The 13,943-nt window shown below is 49.7% G+C and overlaps 1 protein-coding gene across 3 annotated transcripts; it reads left to right on the forward strand.

Annotated features, from left to right (window-relative positions):
• Nucleotides 1–1,696: 1,696 nt before the first annotated feature.
• On the forward strand, nt 1,697–11,671 carry ARMCX4 (armadillo repeat containing X-linked 4). Of its 3 annotated transcripts, XM_059911043.1 has the most exons (6): nt 1,697–1,787; nt 2,264–2,337; nt 3,087–3,164; nt 3,505–3,585; nt 3,862–3,952; nt 4,301–11,671. In XM_059911043.1, the coding sequence occupies exon 6, from the start codon at nt 4,446–4,448 to the stop codon at nt 11,400–11,402; it is 6,957 nt and encodes a 2,318-aa protein (XP_059767026.1). In that variant the 5' UTR covers nt 1,697–1,787; nt 2,264–2,337; nt 3,087–3,164; nt 3,505–3,585; nt 3,862–3,952; nt 4,301–4,445; the 3' UTR covers nt 11,403–11,671. The 3 variants fall into 3 exon arrangements, with proteins under 3 accessions (XP_059767026.1, XP_059767025.1, XP_059767028.1); XM_059911042.1 differs by lacking the exon at nt 2,264–2,337; XM_059911045.1 differs by lacking the exons at nt 2,264–2,337; nt 3,505–3,585.
• The last annotated feature ends 2,272 nt before the right edge of the window (nt 11,672–13,943 follow it).

Genomic DNA, 13,943 nt, shown 5'->3' on the forward strand with positions numbered 1-13,943 from the left:
CATCCTATGCTCATGAGTTTTTTTTTTTTTTTTTTAAGTTTACTAAAATTTTAAATGTCTTCACAATCAATTTCTAAATGCTTCCCTCTGATGGGGAACATAAATTGGTCACAGTCGATTGAGTTCTGAAAAGCCATTAGTAAGGGTCTAAGGCACTCTGGGCTTCCTGTTTCACCTCCTAGAGGGGCCTCCCACACACAGGGGCCCCTCAGGCAGGGAGCTTCCTGCTGGGGTGTCAGATTTCAACCTAAGAAAGAGGCTGCCTGAAGGGACTATATTTAGAGTATGACTCCCCAGCGGGGACAGCTGAATGTCTGGGGACTAAGTTCTGCATACTTTGTCCCTGAGTTCTGGGATTATTCTGAGGGGCTTGTATGGGTGGTGCAGTGAAACCGTAACAGAAGGCAGGGACTTCCCCCTGGCGACTGCTTGGGATCCTGTAAACTGTGCCTTTTGTGAGAGAAAGATGACATGGATTTCAGGAGTATTGCCCACAGACCCATAGTCAGCCACAGACCTTACCCCCTATCTCTACTGAAAGATGCTGAACACTGTATGCCCCCGCTGCTAGGGTTAGGGTTGGGTCCCAGCTGCTATGGGGACACACAGTGCCTGAATGGCAGATAGTGGAGATATCTCACCAGTGTCATGATCTAATGAAAATCCACCTGTTAAGCTTCATTTCCATTAGTGGGATAGCACAGTTGGTCCTTTCCTGGGTGTGATGAGACTGATTTGATCACACGCTTATGTAAAATCCCAATAAAACTCCTTGAGTGGAAAACAGGTTAATCTGGGAAGTCACTAGTTTTCAGGCGCTGGGTTCATCAGGAGTGGGGTCTCCATTCCATCACCCAGGAGTCATCTATGAAGAAGTTCTCAGACACCTGACACAAGATCATCAATAAATTCAGCCAGAACTTCGAAAGGTTGTAAATCGCTTGTGTAAAATTGCCAAGATTGGTCTTTCCAAAGATGAATTTATAGGTCACATTGAAAACCTATTGGTTTTGTTCAGGAAAATTTTATATTTAAAATGTTAATAATTACCAGTCTGTTTTGAAAGCTGTGAAATAATTTATAGCAATTCGAAAACATTCTTAATGTGGCACAAAATAACGTCAACAAATGGATGAGGCTTTTGTTATTTTTACAACCTAATTTGTAAATGTCAAACGAAAATGGCTTGACGCCATTTCCCCATTACAAAAACAATGAATGTGACGTTAAAAGGGAAAAAAAAGGAACATAAAAAAGAAAGTTAAACCTCTCCTTGCACTCTCTGCTCCCCTTCCTGACACCTCTTCCCTAGCCCATTTTGGTGCAGCAACGTACCCAATGGGGATGCTAGTCTTATAGCGTAAGAGAGAAAAGAGTCCTCAAAGAAGCAGCTGAAAAGGCCGGAGCCAAGGCCTGAGGGTGGATGGGGGACGCAGACCCTCCCTGGTAACAAGAGAAGGGCAAACTCCAACCGCAGGGAGATGATGCCACTTGTGGGCTCTCAGATTGGAGGGAAAGGAGCTGAGTGACCGGGCCTCGCGCACAGCTGGGTGGAGGGGGAGATCTTGCGCGCGGAGGTGGAGGGGAGGGTCCTGTTGAACTCCCCGCCGGCCCTGGTTTGGGGGGGGGGATCCGAGGGCGAGCTAGGCGGTGACGCGGGGTCCTCACGTGACCGGGAGCTGCAGAGCGACGCAGCCTTCGGTGCAGTCGTCACTCGTGTCTGGGTACCAGCTCCCCGCTGCCCTGCGAACGGCGGGCTGGCATCGGGCCCTGGGGAAGCGGAGCAGGTAAGGGCCCCGTGCGCCGAAGCCAGGGCGGCAGCGGACTGCGGATCCCCGGAGCTGGTCCGGGGGTGGCGGACAAAGCGGGCTCAAGTTCCCAGAGCCTTCGCTCAGATTCTCCCGAGCCCTCCTCCTCCTCCCTACGTCTGTGCTGGGGAACCGTGAGCTTTGACAGGACGAATGGTGGAGGGAGTGTCTCAAGAGGGAAATGCAGAGATTGAGATGCCCCATTCTCTCTGAATCTAATCACAGACCACACACGCCCGCTCCGCTTCCTGCTCATTTCAGTGGAAGGGACACGCCACGGTGGCGTTTGCAGAGAAAATGGTGGGCCTTAGTGACTGGACGGCGGGGTTGGTGAGGGTGGTGTCTCGCAACGTGGGGAGGGACGTTTGATAACTGGGTTCCTGAATCCAGCGTTGGGATCTGTGTCCTGGGAACTGGTCCAAGCACTCAGTGCCTTTACTATCTCCTGTCTGAAGACAGTAATTCGGGGTGGCACTGTTCGCGGCAAGGCGAGGGAAGGAGAGGAGACAACTGCACAGGATCTGCGGAGGTTAGTGTGGGCACGGGCACCCGCTGTGAACAGTTGAAGCGCTCTATGAATATTCTCTGTGACAGGAACTTAGGCGCCTCTATCTGGTTGGGATATAGGGTGGGGCTATAGTGGACTTTCCCTAAATTGCGTTTACTTACCAAGCTTGGGCTTTTTAACGTAAAGTGTATGTTGAAGACCAATAAAGACAGCAACTTTTCTAGGGATGCTTTTATTTGCGCCTCAGAAAATACAAATTGTTGTCACAAAGAATTACTTTTTTTTGTTTTGTTTTGGAGATAGCCTTTGCGGGGCAGGGATGGTGATTCTGCAGAAGCAAAAGCCTCCCTCCACCACACACACACCGTGTCTCATATGCTGGAGATTCCTAGAGATGGGTTTAAAGAGAAGTAGATGGCAGTAGGCTGTGATTCTAGAATATGGGATATGGGGGCCTCTCTGTGTCTCCTGGTTTTCCAGTTTTTCAGACTCTCCCACCTGTCTGCACAGGTGAAGGAAAAGATGGACTTTTGGGAGAAGCCCTAGAATCCTACAGGTGGTTTTAGAATAATTCGCCTCTGTCTCTCCCCCCTTTTTCCTGCCTCCCCTTTCCACCCTGCCCATTTCAGTGCTGGAGAAGCCCTAGGTTTTGCTTGCCAGAGAACAGATCTCTAAATCCAGTAAGGCAGGTACTGGGACCCATGTTTCAGATGCTGGGATGTCACAAGCACTCAACTTTCACCTTCCCTTTTTTCTCTGTTTTTTCCTAGGTCTACCCATAGGGCGACAGTAGGGCTGTATACCACTGAAAGCAAGGGAAATTGGGAGACTGGCCTGGGACCGTGGAGGTTGGTGTGAAGATGGGCAGTGCCTGGGGGTAACAAGAGAGGGTGGGCATATAAGGTGGCTGAGACTTGAGAAGGTCTCAGTGGAGGGTTCTTCTGCCCCTCCTACACTCTGCCAGATTGCCACAGTGTTGCTATGCCTCCTACTGATTTCAGTGCAGGAAATAGTAGGAATATTGGGGTAAGGGTGGGCTGGAGTGTGACGGAGAGAAGACTTGAAAGGATGGATCATATTAGCAAACTGGACATGGGCTCTCACAAGGCAGGGACTGGAGTCAGGGATCAAGGTGCTTGTTTGTTCTGTGAAGGACCCGGTCTCTACTATCTGTTTACTTGTCCACAGGTTGGTCTACAGGTCTGAAAGGCTTGAGATCACTGGAAGCAAAGAAACAAGGAGGAAATTATCCCTGATAGGTATAGACTGGTAAGAGGATGGGGACTGGCTGGGTAGACATCTAAGATGGGTTGCTGGAGACCAGTGTCCATCCAGTAGGGCCAGTGTCCAGTCTGGAGGATCCTCAGTCTCTCCTTTTTCCAGTCACTTTTCCCACCATCTCTTCACTTACCCCACACCTTCACCTTTATTTTGGCACAGGGAGTGGGGCGAATTGAAGGGGATAGAGAGGTAGTTTGCTAATAATATATCTGTCACAACAAGAGCAAAATCTTCACTTCCGCCTGTCCATCTGTCTGTCTCTAGGTCCACAGATCTCATGAGTTTATAGATCTACTTTACGGTATATCTCCAATCAAGAGAAGGAAAGAGGAGGGAACTGCCTTGATCATTACAGGTTGGTATGAGGGTGGGGACCTGTGGGAGTGGTGACCAGAGTAGGTCCAGTAAAAATCGAAGTCTGAGGGCTTCCCAGTGTCTACCATTCATAGTCAGCCTTACCACCATCCTTTCCACTGTTCATTTGGTATAAGGAAATGTGTACAGAAGTACCTTGGGGGAAATTGTTGGGCACTGGGGAAGATGGAGAGGAGATAAAATAAAAGGGATGGAGAGAGAATTTGCTAATCGTCCTCTTCTTCCACCAAGCACATCATTTTTACACTTTCCTGTCCTTCTGTATCTATCTGTACGATGCACAGAATTAGAAGAGAAATTTTAGTGCATTTCCTTCCTCCACTTCTAGGTCCACCTCCAGTGGCAACTGTAGTGGCCTTTGAGTGGCTGAAGACCAACACCCTCACAGGCCTACGTGCAGACCTACTACCCACTTTTCCCAGCCTGACTGAGCCCCTCTGTACCTTGTTCGTGTCTTCAGCAGGGGTGATTACATGGGTCGTGTTCAGGAAGTGGGCTGGGTGACCGCAGGACTGATGATCTGGGCTGGTGCTTGCTACTGCATTTACAGATTAACCAAGGGAAGAGCCCAGAGTGTGAGGAGACTTGCCAGAAATGGGTCCAGAGTCAAGATGGAGACTGTGGTTGGGATACAGAACCAGACCTTGGCGATGTGTGAAGCCATGGTTGGGACAGAGATTGAGACTAGACCCAAGCCCAAGACTGGAGCAGAAACTGGAGCAGGAGGTGGGGCTGGGGCTGAAGTAGAGACTAAGACCACTTCTACAGCCAGAATCAAAACCAACTCTCAAGCCAAGGCAATGGCTGAGGCAGAGACAGAGACCCAATCTGAGGCCAAAACAGTGGCTGGAACAGTGGTCATAACAGAGGCTGTGATCCTGACTGAGGCCAAAGCCAGTGAAGTGGCCATGAAAGAAGCAGTGACCCAAACTGACTCTGAGTCTGGGAGACTAGTCAAGAAAGAGGCAGTGACCCAGACCAAGGCTAAAGCTTGGGCACTTGGTGCTAGGGCAGAGACCAAGAAAGAAGCAATGACCCAGACCAAAGCAGAAACTCATATATTGGCTGAAAAAGAGACAGAAATGAACAGAGTGATGGTGACACAGAATGAGGCCTTGGCAGTAATCAGGGAAGTGGCCAAGATGGGTGCTATAAACAAGATTGGAAATGTGGCTGAGACCAAGTTGAGAGCCCTGGAAGAGACTGTGAGTGTGGCCAAGACTCAGTCTGAGGCCAGGTCTGGTACCTCAGTTGAGGCTAAGGGAAATCATAACACCAAGTCCAAGGCAGAAGCTGGAGCAGACATGAAGTCCTGTGCACTGTCTCAGGCTGTGGCCAAGATCCAGGTTGACGACATGCTTGGTACTGGGGTTGAGGCCAAGGGGAATTGCAAAACCGCGTCTCAGGCTGGGTCTGTGGCAAATATGAGGGCTTCTGCTCAGCCTCAGATTGTAGCCAAGGCCCAGACTGAGGCCGTGCCTGGGGCAATGGTTGATGCTGGGGTTAATACCAATGCCATGTGTGAGGCAGGGGTGGGGGCAGGTACAAGTGCTTCTACACAATCTCAGACTGTGACCAAGAAACAGGCTGAGACAATGTCTGGTGCCAGGGTTGATGATAGGGGAAATAACAATGTCACATCTAGGGCAATGACTGGAGCTGACACGAGGGCTGCCGCTCAGCCTCAAGCTGTAGCCGGTGCTCAGACTGAGGCTACGCCTGATGCCAGGGGTAAGGGTAGAGGCAATTCCAATGCCGTATCTAAGGTGGGGGTTGGGACAGACACTGAGTCCTATACACAGCCTCAGCCTAAGGCCAATGTCCAGGCTGATGCCTTGCCTGATGACAGGATTAAGGCTCAGGGCAATGCCAACACCAAGCCTAAAGAAGAGGCTGGGACAGACACAAAGGCACAGTCTCAGACTTCCACTAAGAGCCAGGTTGAGGCTCTACCTAGTACCAGAGGTAAAGCTAGGGGCAAAGCCAAAGGCAAGTGTAAGGCAGGGGTCGGAGCAGACATGAAAACCTGTGCACAGCCTCAAGCTGGGGTCAAGGCCCAAGCTGATGTTTTCCCTGATTCCAGGATTGATGGCAGGGGTGATCCTGATACCATTTCTGGGGCAGGGGCTAAGGCAGAACTGAGGGCCTGTGCTCAGCCTCAGGAAATGGCCAGTTCCCAGGGCGAGGCCTTGCCTGGTGCCAAGAAGAAGGTCCAGGACAATCCCAATGCTGTGTCTAAGTCAGGGGCTGGGCCACATGCAAAGAGCTCTGCACAGCCCCAGGCTATGGCCAATACCCAGGGGGAAGCCTTGCCTGGTGTCAAGAATAAAGTCCGGGGCAATCCCAATGCTGTGTCTAAGGCAGGTACTGGGCCAGATACAAAGGGCTCTGCCCAGCCTGAAACAGATACAACAAGCCCTGCTCAGCCCCAGGCTGTGGCCAATTCTCAGGGTGAGGCCTTGTGTGGTACTAAGAATAAGGTCCGGGGCAATCCCAATGCTGTGTGTAAAGCAGGGACTGGACCAGATACAAAGAACTCTGCCCAGCCCCAAGCTGTGGCCAATTCCCAAGGTGAGACTTTGCCTGGTGTCAAGATTAAAGTCAGGGGCAATCCCAATGCTGTGTCTAAGGCGGGGGCTGGGCCAGATACAAAGGGCTCTGCCCAGCCTCAAACAGATACAACAGGCTCTGCTCAGCCCCAGGCTGCGGTCAGTTCTCAGGGTGAAGACTCACCTGGTACTAAGAATAAGGTCTGGGGCAATCCCAATGCTGTGTCTAAAGCAGGGTCTGGGCCAGATACAACGTGTTCTGCCCAGCCTCAAACAGATACAACAAACACTGTCCAGCCCCAAGCAGTGGCCAATTCTCAGGGTGAGGTCTTGCCTGCTGCCAAGAATAAGGTCAGGGGTAATCCCAATGATGTGTCTAAGGCAGAGGCTGGAGCAGATACAGTGGGCTCTGTTCAGCCTCAAGCTGAGTCTAATTCCCAAGGTGAAGTCTTACCTGGTGCCAGAAATAAGGTCCGGGGCAATCCCAATGCTGTGTCTAAGGTAGGGTCTGGGCCAGATACAAAGGGCTCTGCCCAGCCCCAGGCTGCAGCCAATTCCCAAGGTGAGACCTTATATGGTACTAAGAATAAGGTCCGGGGCAATCCCAATGCTGTGTCTAAGGTAGGGTCTAAGACAGATACGAAGGGCTCTGCTCAGCCCCAGGCTGCAGCCACTTCCCTGGGTGAGGCCTTGTGTGGTACTAAGAATAAGGTCCGGGGCAATCCCAGTGCTGTGTCTAAGGCAGGGGCTGGGCCAGATACAGCAGACTCTGCCCAGCCTCAGACAGATACAACAGGCTCTACTCAGCCCCAGGCTGTGGCCAGTTCCCAGGGTGACGCCTTGCTTGGTGCCAGGAGTAAGGTCAAGGGCAATCCCAATGCTGTGTCTAAAGCAGGAACTGGACCAGGTACAACAGGCTCTGCCCCACCCCAGGCTGTGGCCAATTCCCAGGGTGAGGGCTTGCTTGGTGCCAGGAGTAAGGTTAGGGGCAATCGTGTTGCTGAGTCTAAGGTAGAGGCTGGAGCAGGTACGATGGGCTCTGGCCAGCGTCAGTCTGTAGCCCATTCCCAGAGTAAGACCTCGTCTGGGGCAAAGGACAAGGCTATGCGTAAGTCTGAGGCAGAAGCCACAGGAGATGTCTCTGTAAAGCCCAAGGCTAAGGCCACGCCCACTTCTGAGAGTGAGGGTGGGGCAGGCACTCAGGCCTGCAAAAAGTCTCAGCCTAAGGTCCATGACTACTACTGGAATGGGATTGGTGTTGAGGACTGGATTGCTTCTGAGCGATGGATCAAATTTAGGTTTCAGGCTAGGGATGGATACTGGGAGAATAGCATGTCCTGGGCTGATGATGAGAATGAAGCCAATGTTGAATCCTGGAGTGCGACTAGGGGTGAGAATGAGGTTGGTATTCAGTCCTGGGCTGGAGCTGGGGACCAGGCCAGTGGAGGGCTCTGGGCTGGGAGTCACGCCAGTGAACAGTCCTGGGCTGCAGGCCAGGCCAGTGGGGGTTACTGGGTAGAGGCTGGGGACAAGGCTGTTGGAGGGTCCTGGACTGTGGCTGAGAACCAGGCCAGTGGGGCTTCTTGGGCTGGCACTGGGAACCAGGCTGTTGTGGTGCCCTGGACTGGAGCTCAGGCCAGTGAGAGTTCCTGGGCTGGGGGCCAGGCCAGTGGGGTATCCTGGACTGGGGGAGAGGCCATTGGAGTGTCCTGGACTGTGGTTGAGAACCAGGCCAATGGAGCATCCTGGGGTGGGGCTGAGGCACAGGCCAGTGGAAGGTCCCAGGATGGGGCTGGGATTCAGGCTAATGGAGGATCCTGGGCTCAGGCTACGGCTGGGAATGTGGTTAACATTGGGTACTGGGCTGTGGCTGTGGACCAAGCTACTGGAGGGTCCTGGATTCTGACTAGTGATCTGTCTGGCGGTGCGTCCTGGGTTGGGACTAGTGATTTGTCTGCTGGTGGATCCAAGCCTAGACTTGAGGATCAGACCAATGAAAATGTGTCCTGGGCTGGAGCTGGGCTGGGGCCTGAAAACCAGTCTAGGGGAAGGGCCTGGGCTGACACTGCGGACCAAGCCAGTGGAGGGTCTGGGCTAGGGCTTGTGGATCAGTCCAGTGGTGGGTCCTGGGTTACGGCTGGAGAACAGCCCAATAGAGGGTCTAGGCCAGGGTTTGCAGACCAGTCCAGTGTTGGGTCCTGGGCTGGCACTGGGAACCAGGCCAGTGAAGGATTCTTGGTGGGGGTCGTGGATCAGGCCAGTGGGGGTTCTTGGACTGGGACTGGTGATCAGTCTGGTGGTGGGTCCAAGCCTGGATTTAAGGATCAGGTCAGTGAAGAAGGGTCTTTGGCTGGGGCTGGTAGCCAGGCTGGTGGAGGGACTAGGTCGGGGCCTGAGGACCAGTCCAGTGGAGGGTCTTGGGCTGACTCTGGGGACCAAGCCAGTGGAGGTTTCTTGGTTGGGGCTGTGGACCAGGCCAATGAAGGGTCCTGGGTTGGACCTGGGCATCAGGCTGGTGGTGAGGCAAAGCCTAGATATGAGGATCAGGCCAAATCTGGAAGGGTGTCTTGGGCTGACAGTGGGGGCCAGGCGAGTGGAGGGTCTACACTGGGGCCCAGGGACCAGTCCGTTGGAGATTCCTGGGCTGGCATTGGGGACCAGGCCAGTGGAGGATCCAGGCCGGTGCTCAAGGATCAGTCCACTGGATGGTTCTATGCTTGCAGTGGGAGTCAGGCCAATACAGGAGGGTCCTGGGGTGGGGCTAGTGGCCAGGCCATTGGAGGGCCCATGAACCAGTCCAGTGGTGGGTCCTGGGCTGATACTGGGAGTCAGGTCAGTGGAGGGTCTTGGGCTGGGGCTGGGGATCAGGCTGGTAGCTGTTCCAAACCTGGATTTGAGGATCAGGGCAGTGGAGGAGCGTTCTGGTCTGGTGCTCAGGACCAGGCCATTGGAGGGTCTAGTCCAGGGCTTGCAGACCAGCCCAGTGGTGGGTCCTGGGTTGGCACTGGGAGTCAGGCCAGGGGAAGGTCCTGGATTGTGGCTGGGGATCAAGCTGGTAGCTGTTCCAAAGCTGGGTTTGAGGATCAAGCCAGTGGAGGAGGCTCCTGGGCTGGCACTGGGGATCAGGCTTGTGGAAAATCCTGGGCTGGGTCTAAGCCTGGGAATGAGGCCAGTAGAGGGTCTAGCCTGGGGCCTGAAGATCAGGCAAGTGGAGGGTCCTGGGCTAGGCCTGGAGACCAGACCAGTAGAAGGTCTCAGGTGAGTGCTGGGTCAGAGGCCAGTGAAGGATCCTGGTTTGGGGCTGGGAGTGAGGCTAGTACAGGGTCTTGGTTCTGGAGAGGGGAAGAAGCTGGTATTGTGTCTAGTCCTGGAGATAAAAATGAGGCCAGTATTGAATCCAGCTCAGTGGTTAGGGAAGAGGCTGTCATTAGTTCTAGATTTGGGGCTGAGAACAAAAACAGTATTGGGTCCTGGATCAGATCTGATGAGGCTGCCTGTATGGATTCCTGTGTGGGGGCTGAGGCTGGGGCTGGGGTTGGGGCTGAGGTCAGGCAGGAGTCTTGGCTCTGGGATGGAGATGCAGCCACTACAGGGTCTAGGCTTGGGGTTGGGGAAGAGGCTGGCATGGGGTCCTGGACTTTGGCTGGGGATATAGATGAGGATGAGCTAAGTAGGGCATCCAGCCCTGATATTGAGGAGATAAGTTTAAGGTCCTTGTTTTGGGCTGAGAGTGAGAACAATAATGCATTCAGATCTAAGCGTGAGAAGGATGTCAATTTTGAGCGTAGGGCTGGAGATAAGGCCAGCACCAAAGACAAGCTTGAAGCTGCTGGTGGAGTCGATGTAAAGTCTTGTTTCTGGGATGGTAATGAAAACAGAAGTGAGGATAAATCTGCACCTAAGACTAAAGCCAAAAAGTCAGCTGAATCAAGAGTCACATATCCATCCATGGTCCCTGGGGCAGGAATGGGGTCATGGGCCGGAGCCATGATCTGGACAGAAATGAAATTTCCATACCAAAATGAGTCCTGCTTCCCACCTGAAGATGAGCTCAGAAAGCAGATCAGGTCTGGGGAGAAAACTCAGCCTTGGGCCTGCCGCTGTAGACGTGAAACTAATATGGATCCACGAGAGCTTGAAAAACTCATTTGCATGATTGAGATGACTGAAGATCCTTCTATTCATGAAATAGCCAATAATGCTCTGTATAACAGTCGTGATTACCCATTTTCCCATGAAGTCATTCGTAATGCAGGTAGAATCTCAATTATTGAAGGCTTGCTCAATAATCCCTACCCCAGTGTTAGGCAGAAGGCTTTAAATGCACTGAATAACATCTCGGTGGCTGCTGAAAATCATAGGAAGGTTAAAACATACTTAAACCAAGTATGTGAAGACACCATCACCTATCCCTTGAATTCAAATGTGCAGCTGGCTGGATTGAGATTGATAAAGCACCTGACTATTATTAGTGAATATCAGCATATGGTTACAAATTACATTTCAGAATTTCTTCGTTTGTTAACTGTGGGAAGTGGAGAAACTAAAGACCATATTTTGGGAATGCTTTTAAATTTCTCTAAAAATCCATCTATGACAAAAGACTTGCTCATTGCCAATGCACCGGCGTCACTGATTAATATCTTTAGCAAGAAAGAGACAAAGGAAAATATTCTTAATGCTCTTTCACTATTTGAAAATATAAATTACCATTTTAAAAGAAGAGCAAAAGTATTTACCCAGGACAAGTTCAGTAAAAATTCCCTTTATTTCATATTCCAACGACCTAAAGCATGTGCCAAGAAACTTCGAGTCTTAGCAGCAGAATACAATGACCCTGAGGTGAAAGAAAGAGTTGAGCTATTATTAAGTAAACTCTGATTAGTTGTAATTTTCCAAACAAATTTGAGTAATATTTTGGTTTTGCAGCCTGGAAGTAATGCACATTGTAAATTGCATTATAATTTCTAAAGTGATGTTGCTTATGATGGTCGTTAGCTGGACCATTTTATGAACACCAAATGAATTCAATCTTGTACTGAAAATACATGTGTTGATTTTTACCTTGTCTGGATTGAGATATTTTTGGTATGCTTCATGAGCAGAAACTGAACTGATTCTTCATAAGTAAGGTAATCTTTGGTCCTTTGTGTGGACTTATGTTTATACATTTGAGACTTTATTTTTATGTCATCAATAAAGTTGTGTGTTTTAAGCAGAAAAAAAGACACGTCTTTGTCCTTGAATCTGTGATCTATTTGGAAAGGCAAGATGTATGGAAACAAAAAGATACTAACAAAACCGGAGAACCTCTGATCATAGCCAGCTGTTTCCTATTAGTGCTTAAAGGCAGAAGAAACTTCTGCATGCAACAGTGTTCAGGGAAAGTTTTGCAGAGGAGGGGGCACTTAAGTAAGCTGGGCATGAAAGACAGGATAAAAACAGGGCAGAAGGGCATTGGAGGAAGGAGGAGTGATGGGAAGAAAGGCATGGAGGTGGGAATTTTGCTCCACAGAGGAGACTGGCCTGCCTGGAGTACAAAGTGTGGGGAGGGGAGTGATGGGAAATACAGTCCAGCAGTGGGGTGAGTCCCATTCATGGAGGATCCCTGATTTCTAAACTGAGGTGTCTGTATATTCTACCCACCTCTGGGAGACACGAAAGCCTTTTGTGACCAGAGGAGTGACAAGATGAAAGGAACATTATGTGGCTGACTTGTGTGCAGAATGGGTCAGAGTTGGGGTGGGGACAGGAGTGGTCACTGGAGATTGGAACACCACTTAGGAAGTTACCACCATAGTTCAGGCATAGTTGCTAAAGGCGTGAAATTTCACTGGTGGCAATGGGAGTGGCAAGGGGAGGAAGTAAATGAGAGACGCTTTGAATGAAGAAGTGCTGGAACCTATCCTGGGGACATACAGAGAGGGACAATTTTATTGTAGGGTCCTGAGGGCATTTGATAGGAAAACATCCTCTTTCTTGTCCAACTCTGGTGTCTATGGGAGTGAATATGTTAGTGATTATTTTGGAATTATGAAAAAATATAATAGAAAATATAAAAGAATAATTTTTAGAGCTTCTATCAGATTTCTTTTACAAGATTGGTTGGAGCAGGGTCTTTATGGAACCATCGAGAGGGCTGTTGGCAGCCATACTGGACAAGATCCACCTCTCTTCCAACCCAGAGTATGGTGAGGGTGTGGGTGGAGGGACACCTTCAAACTGTGCTGGTGGGAGCATACTTGGTACAAGATCCATTTGGATACATGTTTTAGAAGCTTTCAAGATGTGCACGCTCTTTGACCCAGAAATTCCACTTGTAGAAATTTATCATTAGGAGATAATCAAATAATTGGCTTGTACAAGGCTGTGCATCTGCACCTTTTTGAAGAGTGAAAAATTGTGAATGACCCAAGTGTCTTGAAATAGGCACTTGGCTAAGAAATTAAGGTATGTCTACACATTGAGACATTATGCAGCTCTTGAAACTGTTGATGGGCAACTATACTTATTTACATGGGAAAAACTCAGCATATAATCTTAAATGGGGAAAATAGGCTGCAAAAGCACATGCTCTACTTTTTATGAAGAAAGAACATATATTTAAATTATGTCTATGTATAAACTTTGGTGTGTATACTCTTGAGAATGTGGATAGTTCCCTGTGAGTGTAAGATTAATGGGTAATTTTACCTGTTTTTTACTCATCTGTATTTTCTGATATTTATATAATAAACCAGGACTTTTTGCATAATTTACTAAAAGGAAACGGATGAATTCAGGCTAAGCAGGCCTGTTAATAGCATTTCAGGGCACTAGAGCAAAAGTATAAATGGAGGTTCACGTATGTATGTCTGAATATTTGGAAGGTATAAATAAAATTTTAAAATAAATATTACTTAAATAAAGCCAGAAATATAAGTATAAATGTTTGAAATTTTAAATTTCATTAATCGTTTTGAAAGTAAAGCTGTTCTCAATTCTACCATTTGATGGTCACCAACTTTCCAGTGGAAAAAATGATGTCATACTTGTGGTGAATTCTGCAATCTGCTGCCCTAATCCTCCTTCAGGAATAAAGAGTTTATTATTTCAGTTGCTAGGAGTGCTGCCAGCAGACAGCCCTCAGCTGTCAGCCCTCTTCAGGAATTGCCTCAGCTAGAAAGCCACCTCCCCCAAGGTCATACCTCCTTTCTGGGGTACTTCACATTCAATGACTGATCTACATGGCCTTCTTGCCCCAAATGGGACAGCTTAACTTCTCCCTCTGTCCAATCCTGCTTCCTTCTTTTCCTTTCCACAGGTTTTAATCCTAAGAGCATTCCCTAATAAAAGCCCTTCATGCTGAACCCTGTCTCTGAGTCTGCCCTCCAGGAAGCCAACCTACAAAAGTTGGTACAAGAAGAGGTTCAGAAAAGCATA

This window comes from Balaenoptera ricei, chromosome X (assembly GCF_028023285.1).
Source record: "Balaenoptera ricei isolate mBalRic1 chromosome X, mBalRic1.hap2, whole genome shotgun sequence".
Classification (NCBI taxonomy): domain Eukaryota; kingdom Metazoa; phylum Chordata; class Mammalia; order Artiodactyla; family Balaenopteridae; genus Balaenoptera; species Balaenoptera ricei.